General features: G+C 59.3%; 1 protein-coding gene across 1 annotated transcript; it reads left to right on the top strand.

Annotated features, from left to right (window-relative positions):
• Nucleotides 1–4,165: 4,165 nt before the first annotated feature.
• Nucleotides 4,166–9,727, top strand: CDC37 (cell division cycle 37, HSP90 cochaperone). The gene is made up of 8 exons (XM_080636251.1): nt 4,166–4,398; nt 5,179–5,460; nt 5,543–5,648; nt 5,737–5,852; nt 6,428–6,550; nt 6,629–6,811; nt 9,264–9,335; nt 9,442–9,727. The coding sequence occupies exons 1-8, from the start codon at nt 4,297–4,299 to the stop codon at nt 9,589–9,591; spliced, it is 1,134 nt and encodes a 377-aa protein (XP_080492377.1). The 5' UTR covers nt 4,166–4,296; the 3' UTR covers nt 9,592–9,727.
• Nucleotides 9,728–19,051: the final 9,324 nt, after the last annotated feature.

The raw sequence follows: 19,051 nt of genomic DNA, 5'->3' as shown, positions 1-19,051 counted from the left end.
CCCTTGGCACAGCTCGGAACCGGGCACTGCCGGGGATGGCAGCAAGCACCGGGAGGGAGGGGGTGTAGAATGGATGGGCATGGAATGGTATGGAATGGATGGGTATGGAATGGATGGGCATGGAATGGTATGGAATGGATGGGTATGGAATGGATGGGTATGGAATGGTATGGAATGGTATGGAATGGATGGGTATGGAATGGATGGGCATGGAATGGATGGGCATGGAATGGTATGGAATGGATGGGTATGGAATGGATGGGTATGGAATGGTATGGAATGGTATGGAATGGATGGGTATGGAATGGATGGGTATGGAATGGATGGGCATGGAATGGTATGGAATGGTATGGAATGGATGGGTATGGAATGGATGGGCATGGAATGGATGGGCATGGAATGGTATGGAATGGATGGGTATGGAATGGATGGGTATGGAATGGATGGGCATGGAATGGTATGGAATGGATGGGTATGGAATGGATGGGTATGGAATGGATGGGCATGGAATGGTATGGAATGGATGGGTATGGAATGGATGGGTATGGAATGGATGGGTATGGAATGGATGGGCATGGAATGGTATGGAATGGTATGGAATGGATGGGTATGGAATGGATGGGCATGGAATGGATGGGCATGGAATGGTATGGAATGGATGGGTATGGAATGGATGGGTATGGAATGGATGGGCATGGAATGGTATGGAATGGATGGGTATGGAATGGATGGGTATGGAATGGATGGGCATGGAATGGTATGGAATGGATGGGTATGGAATGGATGGGTATGGAATGGATGGGTATGGAATGGATGGGCATGGAATGGTATGGAATGGTATGGAATGGATGGGTATGGAATGGATGGGCATGGAATGGATGGGCATGGAATGGTATGGAATGGAATGAAACCACATGGAGAGTGAGCCTCACATCCCATTGCACAGCATGGATTGGCATGGAATAGCATGGATTGGCATGGCATGGCACATGGAACCACATGGAGAGTGAGCTTCGCATCCCATTGCACAGCATGGAATGGCATGGAATGGAACCACATGGAGCCACATGGGGAGTGAGCCTCACACTGCATGGAATGGCATGGATTGGCATGGATTGGCATGGATTGGCATGGCATGGAATGGAACCGCATGGAGAGTGAGCCTCACATCCCATTGCACAGCATGGATTGGCATGGAATAGCATGGATTGGCATGGATTGGCACGGAATGACATGGCATGGAATGGAACCGCATGGAGAGTGAGCCTCACATCCCATTGCACAGCATGGATTGGCATGGAATAGCATGGATTGGCATGGATTGGCACGGAATGACATGGCATGGAATGGAACCGCATGGAGAGTGAGCCTCACATCCCATTGCACAGCATGGATTGGCATGGAATAGCATGGATTGGCATGGATTGGCACGGAATGACATGGCATGGAATGGAACCGCATGGAGAGTGAGCCTCACATCCCATTGCACAGCATGGATTGGCATGGAATAGCATGGATTGGCATGGAACCGCATGGAGCCACACGGGGGGAGTGAGCCCCATTCCTCCCGGCCCCGGGCCCATCCTGCCCGGTCCTGGCAGCGCCGCAGCCGCGCAGGAGCCCCCCCGTGGGTGCCCGGGGCCGGGCTCCGTTGGGGCCCCCCCGATTCACTCCCGAGGGGCCCGATCCTGCCCCGGTGCCTGCCGGAGGGGGGGGGACCCCGGGACCCCCCGGGCTCCAAGCGGCGGAGCCGCTGCTCCCCCCCCCACCCCGGCCGGCACCGGTTGCCACGGAAGCCACAGCGCCGCTTCCCGGAGGGGGGCGGGATCCCGGCGGCGCTGTTCCCATTCCCGGTCCCCTTCCAATTCCCGGTCCCATTCCCGTTTCCGCTCCCATTCCCATTCCCTTTCCCATTCCCTGTCCCGGTCCCATTCCCGCTCCCTGTCCCGTTCCTATTTCCTGTCCTGTTCCCGTTCCCATTCCTGTTCCCTCTCCCATTCCCATTCTCGTTCCCGTTCCTATTCCCGGTCTCATTCCTGTTCCCATTGCAGTTCCCATTCCCGGTCCCATTCCCGATCCCATTCCCGTTTCCGCTCCCATTCCCACTCCCGTTCCCACTCCCATTCCCATTCCCACTCCCGTTCCCATTCCCATTCCCGGTCCCATTCCCGATTCCACTCCCGTTCCCGTTCCCACTCCCGATCCCACTCCCGTTTCCGCTCCCATTCCCACTCCCGTTCCCATTCCCATTCCCGGTCCCATTCCCGATTCCACTCCCGTTCCCGTTCCCACTCCCGATCCCACTCCCGTTTCCGCTCCCATTCCCACTCCCGTTCCCATTCCCATTCCCATTCCCGGTCCCGTTCCCATTCCCATTCCCGGTCCCGTTCCCGTTCCCATTCCCGTACCTGCCCGGCTCCCGCTACCTCGGCTCTCCCCAGCATCCTCCCGCTCCGATCACGGCCGGGCAGGGGGCGGGGGGTTCCCGGTGTCCCCACGGCCTCGTGCCCCGTGCCCGGGGTCCCGGCGCCACCGCAGCCCGCGGGAACCGAGCCCTGGCCCCAGCGCCGGGACCCCGGGTCCCCAATGCACCCCCATGGACCCCAATGGACCCCATGGACCCCAATGGACACCAATGGACCCCAATGGACACCAGTGGACCCCAATGCACCCCCATGTACCCCAATGCCCCCCAATGGACCCCCATGTACCCCAATGGACCCCCATGGACCCCAATGGACATCAATGGACCCCAATGGACCCCCATGGACCCCATGTACCCCAATGCACCCCCATGGACCCCCATGGACCCCCATGGACCCCCATGGACCCCAATGGACACCAATGGACCCCAATGCCCCCCAATGGACCCCAATGGACACCAATGGACCCCAATGGACACCAGTGGACCCCAATGCACCCCCATGTACCCCAATGCCCCCCAATGGACCCCCATGTACCCCAATGGACCCCCATGGACCCCAATGGACATCAATGGACACCAATGGACCCCCATGGACCCCATGTACCCCAATGCACCCCCATGGACCCCCATGGACCCCCATGGACCCCCATGGACCCCAATGGACACCAATGGACCCCAATGCCCCCCAATGGACCCCCATGTACCCCAATGGACCCCCATGGACCCCAATGGACACCAATGGACCCCATGTACCTCAATGCACCCCCATGGACTCCCATGGACCCCAATGGACACCAATGGACCCCAATGGATCCCATGGACCCCCATGGACCCCCATGTACCCCAATGGACCCCAGTAGACCCCAATGCCCCCCAATGGACCCCCATGTACCCCCATGCACCCCCATGTACCCCAATGGACACCAATGCACCCCAATGGACCCCATGTACCCCAATGCACCCCCATGGACCCCAATGGACCCCAATGGACCCCAATGGACCCCTATGTACCCCAATGGACCCCATGTACCCCAATGCACCCCCATGTACCCCAATGGACCCCAATGCCCCCCAATGGACCCCTATGTACCCCCATGCACCCCCATGTGCCCCAATGGACACCAATGGACACCAATGGACCCCTATGTACCCCCATGCACCCCCATGTGCCCCAATGGACACCAATGGACACCAATGGACCCCAATGGACCCCATGTACCCCAATGCACCCCCATGGACCCCAGTGGACCCCATGTACCCCAATGGACCCCCATGTACTCAATGTGCCCCCATGTACCCCAATGTCCCCAATGCACCCCCATGTACCCCAATGGACCCCCATGTACTGAATGTACCCCCATGTACCCCAAAGTACTCAATGTACCTCATGCACCCCAGGTACCCCAATGTACCCCCATGGACCGCAGTGTCCTCAATGTACCCCACGTACCCCAATGTACCCTCATGTACCCCCATCTACCTCAATGCCCTCAATGTACCCCAATGTACCCCATGTACCCCAATGCACCCCAATGTACCCCCATATACCCAATGTACCCACATGTACCCCGATGTACACCCATGTACCCCAATATACCCAAATGCACCCCAGTGTACCCAATGTACCGCCATGTCCCCCCCATGTCCCCCCTTTTCCCCCGTGCCTATCCCTTTAAGCCCGCCGCCATCTTTCCACCCCCCGCGGCGTCTGCGCCACTTGCGCATGCGCACCGCGCCAGCCGGCGCCGGACGCACCGGAAGGCCTCGGCGGGGCCGGCCGGAAGCGGGGCGGGCGCTGGAGGCTTCCAGAAGCGGCCGGTGACGGCGGCGGCGGCGGCGGCGGCGGGGCCGGGGCCCGGGTAGGCCGCGCCATGGTGGATTATAGCGTGTGGGACCACATCGAGGTCTCGGACGATGAGGACGAGACGCACCCCAACATCGACACCGCCAGCCTCTTCCGATGGCGGCATCAGGTGAACCAGGCCCCGCTTCCCCCCTTCTGTGCCGGTTCTCCACCCCGGTAGGCCCCGTTGCTATGGTAACCGCCGCCGGGATGCCCCCATAGCAATCCGCATTGGGGGGGGGGGGGGGTATCCTCTGTTTCCATGGCAACCGGCACTGGGATTCCCCATGGGGAGGGGGGAAGGCCCCCCTGTTCCCATGGCAACCGGAGCCGGGATGCCCCATGGGGGGGAATCCCCGGTTCCTATGGCAACCGGCACCCCCATAGCAACCCGTATGGGGGGGGGGAAGCCCCTGTTGCCATGACAACCAGCGCCTGGATACCCCTATAGCGAAGGGAGGGAAGGGGGGGTCCTCTTACCATGGGGGGGGGGAATATCCCTTTGTTGCCATGGCAACTGGTGCTGGGACCCTCGTCATCTGCTGTTCCCGTTTCCATGGTAACTCCCCCCCCCCCCCCCCCCGCAGTTCTTGGTCCTTCCCTCCCATCCTCACCATGTCCAGGGCTGGAGGAACCCGTTGAGATAAACGGGGGGGGGGGGGGGGGGGCAGGGGTTCTCCGATTCCTGGGAGCTGGATCCATGGGGATTGGGAATGCCACAGTATTTGAATGGAGAGGGAATGCTGCTGCTGCTTCCATCCCCATTCCAACATTCCAACCCAGCTGGGGGGAGTGCTCCTCTCATCTGGGGTGTTCTGGTTTTCCCCTCGCCCTATTCCATAAGGATAACAGATCCAGGGGTGCCGGGGGGACGTGGTGTTAGCATCCTTTTCCCTCCGGTCTTCTTCAGGCTCGGGTGGAGAGGATGGAGCAATTCCAGAAGGAAAAAGAAGAGCTGGATAAAGGCTGCCGGGAATGCAAACGGAAGCTGGCTGAGTGCCAGAAGAAGATGAAGGAGCTGGAAGTGTCAGCGCCGGAAAGCGGGAAGGGGGAGCTGGAAAAGCTCCAGGCCGAGGCCCAGCAGCTGCGGAAGGAAGAGAAAAGTTGGGAGAAGAAACTGGAGGAGCTGAAGAAGAAGGAGAAGAACCTGCCTTGGAATGTGGATACGCTCAGCAAGGATGGCTTCAGCAAGGTTGGGATTGGGAACGACCCCCCCCTGGGGACCCCCCCCCCCTTATCCATGAGCTGCATCCTCACATCCTTCCCTTTTCCAGAGCGTTTTCAATGTCAAAGCCGAGGAGCAGGAGGAAACGGAGGAGCAGAAGGAGAAGAAGCACAAAAGCTTTGTGGAGAGGCACGAGAAGCAGATCAAACACTTTGGTGAGTGCTTGGGGTGGGGGGGTGAGATTCCCATTGGTTGGAATCACCCCGAGTCCAACCTAACCCATGGGATGCTCCTTGTATCCAGGGATGCTGCGGCGTTGGGATGACAGCCAGAAGTACCTCTCGGATAACCCTTACTTGGTGTGTGAGGAGACAGCCAACTACCTGGTGATCTGGTGCATCGACCTGGAGGTGGAGGAGGTAGGGAAGCCTTTGGCTCGGGATTGCCTTTTCCCACTTGGAATGGGGGCAGTGATTTCTGTTGGGAAAGAGCCTGGAGTCCCACCGGAGCGAAGCAAGCTGAGGCCTTCAGGATGGGGATTCCAGCGCTTCCCAAGATCCACCGCTCCACAGCCCTTTGGATGGGGAGGTTATCCGGGATATCCAACCGGATTCCTGCCTGGCACGGTTCCTGTGCCTGCAGCTTCCTTCTCTCTCTCTTCTCCAGCCCCTTTTCCTTGCACTGCTGCTGCTCTCTGGAAGCCCACTCCCAATGGGATTCCCTTTGGAGCTGGGACAGGAGCTCCCCCATCCCTTTTCCTTGCATTGCTGCTGCCTTCTGGAAGCCCAATCCCAATGGGATTCCCATTGGATTTCTCCTGTAGATGCAGCCAGCATCATTCCTCTCTGGCCTCAGCCCCAGAGGGCTCCATCTGGATACAGAATTCCCAAAGCAGGGAATAAGTGGGGTTGCACAAGCCCTTTCTGAAGGATCTGGGGGCGGGGGGCAGGTTTGGGGGTCTCCTCACTCCCTTTCTCCTTCCCCCCCCGCCCAGAAACATGCCCTGATGGAGCAGGTCGCCCACCAGACCATTGTCATGCAGTTCATCCTCGAGCTGGCCAAGAGCCTCAAGGTGGACCCCAGGGCCTGTTTCAGGCAGTTCTTCACCAAAATCAAGGTAAGGACCCCCCCTTTCCCCCCCCCCCCCACCCCATATCCATCTCCCTGCATCCCCGTGTGTCTGTGTCCCCCATAGACAGCCGACCAGCAGTACATGGAGGGCTTCAACGAGGAGCTGGAGGCCTTCAAGGAGCGGGTGCGGGGCCGGGCCAAGGTGCGCATCGAGAAGGCCATGAAGGAGTACGAGGAGGAGGAGAGGCAGAAGCGCCTGGGGCCTGGGGGGCTCGACCCCGTGGAGGTCTACGAGTCCCTGCCGCCCGTGAGTGTCCCCCTCCTTGGCCCCAGGGGGCTGGGAAAGGAGCTTTACTTCCAGCCAATCCAAGCATTCCCAGTGCTTCCAAGGCCACCACTAACCCACAGCATTGAGGGCATCCTCTGCATGGGTTGGGATCCAGCCAATCCAAGCATTCCCAGTGCTTCCAAGGCCACCAGTAACCCACAGCATTGAGGGCATCCTCTGCATGGGTTGGGATCCAGCCAATCCAAGCATTCCCAGTGCTTCCAAGGCCACCACTAACCCACAGCATTGAGGGCATCCTCTGCATGGGTTGGGATCCATCCAATCCAAGCATTCCCAGTGCTTCCAAGGCCACCAGTAACCCACAGCATTGAGGGCATCCTCTGCATGGGTTGGGATCCATCCAATCCAAGCATTCCCAGTGCTTCCAAGGCCACCACTAACCCACAGCATTGAGGGCATCCTCTGCATGGGTTGGGATCCAGCCAATCCAAGCATTCCCAGTGCTTCCAAGGCCACCACTAACCCACAGCATTGAGGGCATCCTCTGCATGGGTTGGGATCCAGCCAATCCAAGCATTCCCAGTGCTTCCAAGGCCACCAGTAACCCACAGCATTGAGGGCATCCTCTGCATGGGTTGGGATCCAGCCAATCCAAGCATTCCCAGTGCTTCCAAGGCCACCAGTAACCCACAGCATTGAGGGCATCCTCTGCATGGGTTGGGATCCAGCCAATCCAAGCATTCCCAGTGCTTCCAAGGCCACCAGTAACCCACAGCATTGAGGGCATCCTCTGCATGGGTTGGGATCCAGCCAATCCAAGCATTCCCAGTGCTTCCAAGGCCACCAGTAACCCACAGCATTGAGGGCATCCTCTGCATGGGTTGGGATCCAGCCAATCCAAGCATTCCCAGAGCTTCCAAGGCCACCAGTAACCCACAGCATTGAGGGCATCCTCTGCATGGGTTGGGATCCATCCAATCCAAGCATTCCCAGTGCTTCCAAGGCCACCAGTAACCCACAGCATTGAGGGCATCCTCTGCATGGGTTGGGATCCAGCCAATCCAAGCATTCCCAGTGCTTCCAAGGCCACCAGTAACCCACAGCATTGAGGGCATCCTCTGCATGGGTTGGGATCCAGCCAATCCAAGCATTCCCAGTGCTTCCAAGGCCACCAGTAACCCACAGCATTGAGGGCATCCTCTGCATGGGTTGGGATCCAGCCAATCCAAGCATTCCCAGTGCTTCCAAGGCCACCAGTAACCCACAGCATTGAGGGCATCCTCTGCATGGGTTGGGATCCAGCCAATCCAAGCATTCCCAGTGCTTCCAAGGCCACCAGTAACCCACAGCATTGAGGGCATCCTCTGCATGGGTTGGGATCCAGCCAATCCAAGCATTCCCAGTGCTTCCAAGGCCACCAGTAACCCACAGCATTGAGGGCATCCTCTGCATGGGTTGGGATCCAGCCAATCCAAGCATTCCCAGTGCTTCCAAGGCCACCAGTAACCCACAGCATTGAGGGCATCCTCTGCATGGGTTGGGATCCAGCCAATCCAAGCATTCCCAGAGCTTCCAAGGCCACCAGTAACCCACAGCATTGAGGGCATCCTCTGCATGGGTTGGGATCCAGCCAATCCAAGCATTCCCAGTGCTTCCAAGGCCACCACTAACCCACAGCATTGAGGGCATCCTCTGCATGGGTTGGGATCCAGCCAATCCAAGCATTCCCAGTGCTTCCAAGGCCACCACTAAGCCATGGCATTGAGGGCATCCTCTGCATGGGTTGGGATCCAGCCAATCCAAGCATTCCCAGTGCTTCCAAGGCCACCAGTAACCCACAGCATTGAGGGCATCCTCTGCATGGGTTGGGATCCAGCCAATCCAAGCATTCCCAGTGCTTCCAAGGCCACCAGTAACCCACAGCATTGAGGGCATCCTCTGCATGGGTTGGGATCCATCCAATTCAAGCATTCCCAGTGCTTCCAAGGCCACCAGTAACCCACAGCACTGAGGGCATCCTCTGCATGGGTTGGGATCCAGCCAATCCAAGCATTCCCAGTGCTTCCAAGGCCACCACTAAGCCATGGCATTGAGGGCATCCTCTGCATGGGTTGGGATCCAGCCAATCCAAGCATTCCCAGTGCTTCCAAGGCCACCACTAAACCATGGCGTTGAGGGCATCCTCTACATGGGTTGGGATCCATCCAATCCAGCCATTCCCAATGCATCCAAGGCCACCACTAACAACATGGGTTGGGAATGCTTCCATGCATGGGGACTCCCGTGCTGCCCTGGGTTGGAATCCTCAGCACCCGTTAGGTGGATAAACTCATCCCAATCTCCATCCAAACCTCCCCTGCTGCAACTTGAGGCCATTCCTTCGGGTTCCTTAGGGATAAAGCAGGAAAACTGGGATGTGATGGGACACGGGGCCGGGGGGAGGTCCTCATGTGCTTCTTTCCCCTACCAGGAGCTCCAGAAGTGCTTCGATGTCAAGGATGTCCAGATGTTACAAGATGCCATCAGCAAAATGGATCCAACCGTGAGTGTTTCCCTGCTTCCCTGTCCCAGGATGCTCCCGGGGCTTCCTGAAAGTGGGGAAACCGGAAGAGCACCCCCCTCCGAACGCGTTTCCTGCCCCATTCCAGGAAGCCAAGCACCACATGCAGCGCTGCATCGACTCCGGCCTCTGGGTCCCCAATGCGAAGAGTGGGGAAGGAGCCGGGAAAAGCGGGAGCGAGGGCTCGGAAGAGGAAGCGAAGAAGGAAAACGGGGATGAGGAGGAAGGAAACGCGTGAGCTTGGGGGGAAGCATCCGGAAAGAGGGAGAAGGCGGATGGAAAGGAGGAAAAGCGAATGGGAAGGAGCCATAAAGAGGAGGGAAGGGGGAAGGGCCCCCCCCAGCCCTCCCCTGCGCTTCACATAAGGACTTTGGGGGGACATCTGGGGGGGGGGGGTGTTGGGGTCCTCCCCCCCCCCAAGGGGGCTGGTTTGGGGGGGGGGTGTTGTGGTGAATAAAGAGATGGAAGAAGCTGAGTGTGGAGCAGTTGGGGGGTGGGGAGGGATCCAGCTGTGCCTCCCCCCCCGGTTTGGATGCAGCTGTGGCCTTTGGATGCAGCTGTGGGCCCCCCATTTGGATCCAGCTGTGTCCCATTGGATCCAGCCGGGGCCCTTGCTCCAGCTGTGGGTCCCCCATTTGGATCCAGCTGTGTCCCATTGGATCCAGCTGGGGCCCTTGCTCCAGCTGTGGGTCCCCCCATTTGGATCCAGCTGTGTCCCATTGGATCCAGCTGGGGCCCTTGCTCCAGCTGTGGGTCCCCCCCATTTGGATCCAGCTGTGTCCCATTGGATCCAGCTGGGGCCCTTGCTCCAGCTGTGGGTCCCCCATTTGGATCCAGCTGTGTCCCATTGGATCCAGCCGGGGCCCTTGCTCCAGCTGTGGGTCCCCCATTTGGATCCAGCTGTGTCCCATTGGATCCAGCCGGGGCCCTTGTTCCAGCTGTGGGCCCCCCATTTGGATCCAGCTGTGTCCCATTGGATCCAGCTGGGGCCCTTGCTCCAGCTGTGGGTCCCCCATTTGGATCCAGCTGTGTCCCATTGGATCCAGCTGGGGCCCTTGCTCCAGCTGTGGGTCCCCCCATTTGGATCCAGCTGTGTCCCATTGGATCCAGCTGGGGCCCTTGCTCCAGCTGTGGGTCCCCCATTTGGATCCAGCTGTGTCCCATTGGATCCAGCTGGGGCCCTTGCTCCAGCTGTGGGTCCCCCCATTTGGATCCAGCTGTGTCCCATTGGATCCAGTTGTTGGTTCCCCCCTTTGAATCGAGCTGTGGCTCCTCCTCAGCCCCTACTAAGGGAAGCCACGCCCCCTACGGTAAGCCACGCCCCCCGCTACTGCGTCCGTTTGCTGCGAAGCCACGCCCCCCTCAAGCAAGCCACGCCCCCCCGACAGTCCATCCCATTCATAGACAAGCCGTGCCCCCACTTAAGCCACGCCCCCATTGAGCCAAGCCACGCCCCCCGCCGTGTCTGCGTCACCATGGTGCCGCCGTGGGTCCTGCCCCTGGGAGCGTCAGGATCCATGGGGATGAGCTCCCCCGTGGGGATCCCCATTGAGGAGCAGCCTGGAAGCACGAGGCTGTCCCGGATGGATTTCTGGGATGGGATCGATCCCGTCTCCATGGTCAGCCCTGAAGGTGCGGGGGGGACCGAGAGCTGCGGCCGCTTCCACATGGGAATGGCACGGATCCGATTCCTGGTTTCCCTTGGCTTTCCCAGAGCAAAGAACCGTGTGGGATGCGGTGGCTGCCTCCGTCCGACAGCAGCTCTTCCTGCGCCAGGTACCAAGGGTGCACCCGTGTCCTTCCCATCCACCCCATGGATGCGGAGCATGGGCTGCAGTTGCTTCCCGCCATTCCAGAAAGCAGGAAAACCACCCCAAAAGGTGGATAAAGAGGGATAAAGAGGGCGCAAGGGTGGTGTTGCCATCAATAGGGATGAGCCAGGAGCTCCGGAACTTCCCTGTTAGGAAGGATAACAGAGGTCTCAGCATCTCCTTCCCAAAGCCATTCCCACCATCCCATCCCAATCCAAGGCCCCATCCCTGGATGGAGCCAGCTCCAGCTCTTCCTTCTGAGCATCCCTCATCCTTTGGGCCTTCCCTTCTGCTCCAGGGCATCCGGATTCCAACCCTCGGCTCCTTCGATGTGGTCTCCACACGGATCCAGGTTGGGAAAAGGACCGTGAGCATCAGGAAGCCTGTGTTCCGTGTGGCCTGGAACTTGGGATTAGTCCACAACCTCATGGATAGCAAGGATCTGTGTGGTGAGATGCTGGATCCATCCCTTGGATAGGGAGAGGATGGATCCAAGCCTTGGATAGGGAGAGGATGGATCCAAGCCTTGGATAGGGAGAGGATGGATCCAGCCCTTGGATAGGGAGAGGATGGATCCAAGCCTTGGATAGGGAGAGGATGGATCCAGCCCTTGGATAGGGAGAGGATGGATCCAAGCCTTGGATAGGGAGATGCCGGATCCAGCCCTTGGATAGGGAGATGCCGGTTCCAGCCCTTGGATAGGGAGATGCCGGTTCCAGCCCTTGGATAGGGAGATGCCGGATCCAGCCCTTGGATAGGGAGATGCCGGATGTCCAATCCCTTTCCTTTGGGAAGAGCAGGCCCTCAAATGGGACCTTTCCGGACGGCTCCACCTTGGATGCTCCATGGAAGGCAGGAAAAGCCGCGTCCCTTTGTGCTCCCCAGGTGCCAAAGAGCTGAAGCCCCTCGACTACTCCAAGGTGGCCACGGATGCCGGCATCAGCCGGCGCCAGGCCGAGCGCTGCATCCTGGGTACCACGTCCCTGCTGTCCCGCTGCCTGGGCAAGGGCCACAACGTAGCCCTGGTCCTCAGGGATGTCGGGATGCTCCTGGTGGAGGAGCGGCTGGTGAGGATGTGGTTCTATCCCGCCTTCCTGCGTGGGATCGCTGGGAAGAGGAGCCACAGCGCGGATGCAGCCGAGGTGAGCGCTCCCCATTGCTTGGACCAGACCCATTGCGGTGCCCCCCAACCGCTTCCAAAGGGATGGAGCAGGGTTGGGCCCATCCGCATCCATGGTGTCCCGGTGTCTCCGTGTCCTTCCGTGGCAGGCTCTCCGTGGGCCCAGCTTGGTGGTGTCCCCGCTGGTGCCCATCGCATCCCTGACCTTCACGGGCAACGTCATCGTCTTCCCGCAGTGAGTGGCGTGGATGCATGGAATGGGGTGATGGAGCTTCATGGGACCACTGTGGGGACACGGAGCAGCGGCTCTTGGTTGGCCTCAAGGGATCCCTGTGGATCAACCCGCAGGGAAACGGGAAGGAGTTTAGGTCTTTCCCATCCTGGATCGCCCCGGTTCCCCCGGAGAATCCTTTGGGATGGGGCAGGATGAGCTGGGGCTGCCATGGGTCACGCTGATGGCCTCCCTTTATCCCTAGGTTTGAACTGGAGTTTGTGTCCAAGAGACCACCCAGGAGCTTCCTCAAATCCTCGAGTCCTTCTCATCCCTTGGGATCCATCCCTGCTGAGGGCAAGCAGGAAGAGGATTTGCCCCCCATCAGGCAGGCCGTGGGAGGTAAAGCAGCTCCGAGCCCATGTCCATGGGTAAAATCCAATGGGAAAATCCATGGTGAGGACTTGGGCCAGATCCTGAGCTGGCTTCACCAACTGCATCCAGGTCCTGCAATTCCCGCCTCAAGGAATTAGATCCCTGTCACCAGCTCCTCCTTCCCATCACTGCCGCAGTGGGAACCCCACATTGGAATGGCGATGTTGGGAAGGAGCTCGAAGAGCATCCTTGGCCATTATGGGAAGAGACCGGAGTTCCTCTGATGTCTGTGTCCTTCCCAGTTCCAGGGATGTTGCGGGATCTGCCTTTGCTTCCCTTTTGGAGCTCCATTCATACCAAGAGGCCATGGGATAAGAAGGTGAAGGACCAGAAGATGAAGGACCAGAAGATGAAGGACCAGAAGGTGAAGGACCAGAAGGTGAAGGACCAGAAGATGAAGGACCAGAAGGTGAAGGACCAGAAGATGAAGGACCAGAAGGTGAAGGACCAGAAGGTGAAGGACCAGAAGGTGAAGGACCAGAAGGTGAAGGACCAGAAGGTGAAGGACCAGAAGGTGAAGGACCAGAAGATGAAGAAGCACAAACCTCAACTCAAGTGAGTCTGGGCTTTCAGGGCCACCTTCTGAGCCATTTCCCAGCCCCATTCCCATTCCTCACCACCATCCCTGCGGTTCCATGAGCACATCCATCACCTGAGCTGGTGGCAGGAAGAGGAACGTGGCTGCAACCCCAACCCCATCCCTTTCTCCCCCTGTTCCCTGCTTCCAGGCAGCTTCCAGCCATCCCAAAGGTCTCCTCGGGCAAAGCCGGGCCCTCACCATGTACCAAAGCCCAAGTGTCCAAGTGGAGACCAGCGCCAGCAGCAGAACCGAGGTCCTTCAGGCCAACAGGACTTGGACACAAGGAAGCTCCTCTCCGAAGGCATCTGGGAAGCAGGAATGAGATGGAACCAAGAAGCTCGGAGGCCGGGAAAGCCGGGATCTACAAGGTCTTCATCCACCAGGATCCGGGTCCAGATGCAGCTCAGCTCCTCAGCGCAAGGCCAGAGCTGTTCTGGTCGGTGCTGAAGGAGCCCCAGAAGACCGTGTTGGCAGGATACAGGTTCCTGCCCTCCCTTCTGGTGCCCCCATCACACCAAGGCTCTGGACCTACTCAATGGCAGCCATTGAGGAGCAGGGTGGTGGAGACCTCCATGGAGTGAGCATGGAGCAGAAGGAACCAGGTCTGTGTTTGTTTGAGTTCCAAAGGGAGGGATACTGGGGGCTCTTCCATCGCCCTTGGCTGTGGTTGATGCCACAGTTGAGTTGTCCCCATGGGCTCTTCCATCGCCCTTGGCTGTGGTTGATGCCACGGTTGAGTTGTCCCCATGGGCTCTTCCATCCCCCTTGGTTGTGGTTGATGCCACGGTTGAGTTGTCCCCATGGGCTCTTCCATCCCCCTTGGTTGCGGTTGATGCCACGGTTGAGTTGTCCCCATGGGCTCTTCCATCCCCCTTGGCTGTGGTTGATGCCACAGTTGAGTTGTCCCCATGGTCTCTTCCATCCCCCTTGGTTGTGGTTGATGCCACGGTTGAGTTGTCCCCATGGGCTCTTCCATCCCCCTTGGCTGTGGTTGATGCCACGGTTGAGTTGTCCCCATGGGCTCTTCCATCCCCTTTGGCTCTGGTTGATGCCACGGTTGAGTTGTCCCCATGGGCTCTTCCATCCCCCTTGGTTGCGGTTGATGCCACGGTTGAGTTGTCCCCATGGGCTCTTCCATCCCCCTTGGTTGCGGTTGATGCCACGGTTAAGTTGTCCCCATGGGCTCTTCCATCCCCTTTGGCTCTGGTTGATGCCACGGTTGAGTTGTCCCCATGGGCTCTTCCATCCCCCTTGGTTGCGGTTGATGCCACGGTTGAGTTGTCCCCATGGGCTCTTCCATCCCCCTTGGCTGTGGTTGATGCCACGGTTGAGTTGTCCCCATGGGCTCTTCCATCCCCCTTGGTTGTGGTTGATGCCACAGTTGAGTTGTCCCCATGGGCTCTTCCATCCCCCTTGGTTGTGGTTGATGCCACAGTTGAGTTGTCCCCATGGTCTCTTCCATCCCCCTTGGTTGTGGTTGATGCCACGGTTGAGTTGTCCCCATGGGCTCTTCCATCCCCCTTGGTTGTGGTTGATGCCACGGTTGAGTTGTCCCCATGGGCTCTTCCATCCCCCTTGGTTGTGGTTGATGCCACAGTTGAGTTGTCCCCATGGGCTCTTCCATCCCCTTTGGCTCTGGTTGATGCCACGGTTGAGTTGTCCCCATGGGCTCTTCCATCCCCCTTGGTTGTGGTTGATGCCACGGTTGAGTTGTCCCCATGGGCTCTTCCATCCCCCTTGGTTGTGGTTGATGCCACGGTTGAGTTGTCCCCATGGGCTCTTCCATCCCCCTTGGTTGCGGTTGATGCCACGGTTGAGTTGTCCCCATGGGCTCTTCCATCCCCCTTGGTTGTGGTTGATGCCACGGTTGAGTTGTCCCCATGGTCTCTTCCATCCCCCTTGGTTGTGGTTGATGCCACGGTTGAGTTGTCCCCATGGGCTCTTCCATCCCCCTTGGTTGCGGTTGATGCCACGGTTGAGTTGTCCCCATGGGCTCTTCCATCCCCCTTGGCTGTGGTTGATGCCACAGTTGAGTTGTCCCCATGGGCTCTTCCATCCCTCTTGGTTGTGGTTGATGCCACGGTTGAGTTGTCCCCATGGGCTCTTCCATCCCCCTTGGTTGTGGTTGATGCCACAGTTGAGTTGTCCCCATGGGCTCTTCCATCCCTCTTGGTTGCGGTTGATGCCACGGTTGAGTTGTCCCCATGGGCTCTTCCATCCCCCTTGGCTCTGGTTGATGCCACGGTTGAGTTGTCCCCATGGGCTCTTCCATCCCCTTTGGCTCTGGTTGATGCCACGGTTGAGTTGTCCCCATGGGCTCTTCCATCCCCCTTGGTTGTGGTTGATGCCACGGTTGAGTTGTCCCCATGGGCTCTTCCATCCCCTTTGGCTCTGGTTGATGCCACGGTTGAGTTGTCCCCATGGGCTCTTCCATCCCCCTTGGTTGCGGTTGATGCCACGGTTGAGTTGTCCCCATGGTCTCTTCCATCCCCCTTGGTTGTGGTTGATGCCACGGTTGAGTTGTCCCCATGGGCTCTTCCATCCCCCTTGGTTGCGGTTGATGCCACGGTTGAGTTGTCCCCATGGGCTCTTCCATCCCCCTTGGCTGTGGTTGATGCCACGGTTGAGTTGTCCCCATGGGCTCTTCCATCCCCCTTGGTTGTGGTTGATGCCACAGTTGAGTTGTCCCCATGGGCTCTTCCATCCCTCTTGGTTGCGGTTGATGCCACGGTTGAGTTGTCCCCATGGGCTCTTCCATCCCCCTTGGTTGTGGTTGATGCCACGGTTGAGTTGTCCCCATGGGCTCTTCCATCCCCTTTGGCTCTGGTTGATGCCATGGTTGAGTGGTCACCAAGGAGCTCACTTCCAAGAGCATCCTTCCTTAAGGAACACCCAAAGTGGAGACCTTTGGCCATGGCTGGAAGCTCCATCTGGCCACGGGGCTGCTCTGGACCAACAAGGGGAACGTTTGCCCCCAACCTAAGGTCCTTCAGCTTTCCAATGGGAAGAGAAAGGCTTTTGGGATGGATTGGGAGCAAAGGGAAGGGGTAGGAGGAGAGGACCAGCAGCGATGTCCTGGTGTGAAGCCATTGAGGGATCCTCACGGGAGCATCTCTTTTGCAGATGTCCCAGCTCCCCCCCTCCTCCAAATGTCCCATCTGGCTCCAAGGATCAGGAATGGGAGCAATAAAGCCACAAAGGAGAAGTTTGGAGCTCTTTAATTGTCCCCAATGGCCCTCGATGGCGGGGGGGGGGGGAGGATGGAGCCGCTCAACTCCAGCCCTTTAGGGGGGAAACAGCCCAAACCCGGGGGTGGGCCCAGGATTTGGGAGCTGGGGAGGAAGGATTGGGATGGAAGAGCCGGAAGGGGAGCAGGGGAAGGAGGAGAAGGAGGCACTTCTCGGCCCCATGGAAGACCCCATTGACCCCCAGAGACCCTCAATGTCCCCGTGGCCCCAGCGACCCCCGCACCCCAATATCCCCATGTCCACGGTGACCACAGTGCCCCCATCTCCCGTTGTCCCCATGTCCCTTATGAGCCCAGTGTCCCAGACTCCATGTCCCCATGTCCCTATGCCCCTCATCTCACTGTCCCCATGTCCCGTGTCCCATATCCCCATGTCCCGTGTCCCATATCCCCATGTGCCCATCTCACTGTTCCCATGTCCCTATGCCCCCCATCTCACTGTCCCCATGTCCTGTGTCCCATATCTCCATGTGCCCATCTCACTGTCCCCATGTCCCTATGCCCCCATCTCACTGTCCCCATGTCCCTATGCCCCCCATCTCACTGTCCCCATGTCCCTATGCCCCCATCTCACTGTCCCCATGTCCCTATGCCCCCATCTCACTGTCCCCATGTCCCTATGCCCCCCATCTCACTGTCCCCATGTCCCTATGCCCCCATCTCACTGTCCCCATGTCCCTATGCCCCCATCTCACTGTCCCCATGTCCCTATGCCCCCATCTCACTGTCCCCATGTCCCTATGCCCCCATCTCACTGTCCCCATGTCCCTATGCCCCCATCTCACTGTCCCCATGTCCCTATGCCCCCCATCTCACTGTCCCCATGTCCCTATGCCCCCATCTCACTGTCCCCATGTCCCTATGCCCCCATCTCACTGTCCCCATGTCCCTATGCCCCCCATCTCACTGTCCCCATGTCCCTATGCCCCCATCTCACTGTCCCCATGTCCCTATGCCCCCATCTCACTGTCCCCATGTCCCTATGCCCCCATCTCACTGTCCCCATGTCCCTATGCCCCCCATCTCACTGTCCCCATGTCCCTATGCCGCCTTTCTCACTGTCCCTATGCCCCCTGTCCCCAGGTCCCATGCCTCATTGTCCCCATGTCCCATGCCCCTGTCCCCCTCTCCCCACCTCACTGCCCCCCCTCCCCTGTCCCCATCTCCCTCTCCCCCTGTCCCCATGCCCCGTCTCCTCCCTCACTCTCCTCCTGTCCCCATTGCCCCTGTCCCCTCTATCTCTGTCCCCATTGCCCCCGTCCCCTCTCTCCCCGTCCCCCATCCCCTCCCTCACTCTCCCCCTGTCCCCGTTGCCCCCGTCCCCTCTATCCCTGTCCTCCTGTCCCCATCTCACTGTCCCTATGTCCCCCTGTCCCCATTGCCCCTGTCCCCTCTATCTCTGTCCCCATTGCCCCTGTCCCCTCTATCTCTGTCCCCATTGCCCCTGTCCCCTCTATCCCTGTCCCCATTGCCCCCGTCCCCTCTATCTCTGTCCCCATTGCCCCTGTCCCCTCTATCTCTGTCCCCATTGCCCCTGTCCCCTCTATCTCTGTCCCCATTGCCCCTGTCCCCTCTATCCCTGTCCCCATTGCCCCCGTCCCCTCTCTCCCCGTCCCCATCGCCTCCCTCACTCTACCCCTGTCCCCGTTGCCCCCGTCCCCTCTATCCCTGTCCTCCTGTCCCCATCTCACTGTCCCTATGTCCCCCTGTCCCCACGTCCCTGTCCCCTCCATCACTCTCCCCCTGTCCCCTCTATCCCTGTCCCCCTGTCCCCATCTCCCTCTCCCCCTGTCCCCATTGCCCCTGTCCCCCCTATCCCTGTCCCCATTGCCCCCGTCCCCTCTCTCCCCGTCCCCCATCCCCTCCCTCACTCTCCCCCTGTCCCCGTTGCCCCCGTCCCCTCTATCTCTGTCCCCATTGCCCCTGTCCCCTCTATCCCTGTCCCCATTGCCCCCGTCCCCTCTATCCCTGTCCCCATTGCCCCCGTCCCCTCTCTCCCCGTCCCCATCGCCTCCCTCACTCTCCCCCTGTCCCCGTTGCCCCCGTCCCCTCTATCTCTGTCCCCATTGCCCCTGTCCCCTCTATCCCTGTCCCCATTGCCCCCGTCCCCTCTATCCCTGTCCCCATTGCCCCCGTCCCCTCTCTCCCCGTCCCCCATCCCCTCCCTCCCTCTCCCCCTGTCCCCATTGCCCCTGTCCCCTCCATCACTCTCCTCCTGTCCCCTCTATCCCTGTCCTCCTGTCCCCATCTCACTGTCCCTATGTCCCCCTGTCCCCATGTCCCTGTCCCCTCCA

The sequence above is a fragment of the Psittacula echo genome (assembly GCF_963264785.1).
Source record: "Psittacula echo genome assembly, chromosome: 30".
NCBI classification, from domain to species: Eukaryota; Metazoa; Chordata; class Aves; order Psittaciformes; family Psittacidae; genus Psittacula; species Psittacula echo.
Note: the sequence above shows the minus strand (reverse complement) of the source record. Positions and strands in the feature narration are given on the sequence as shown.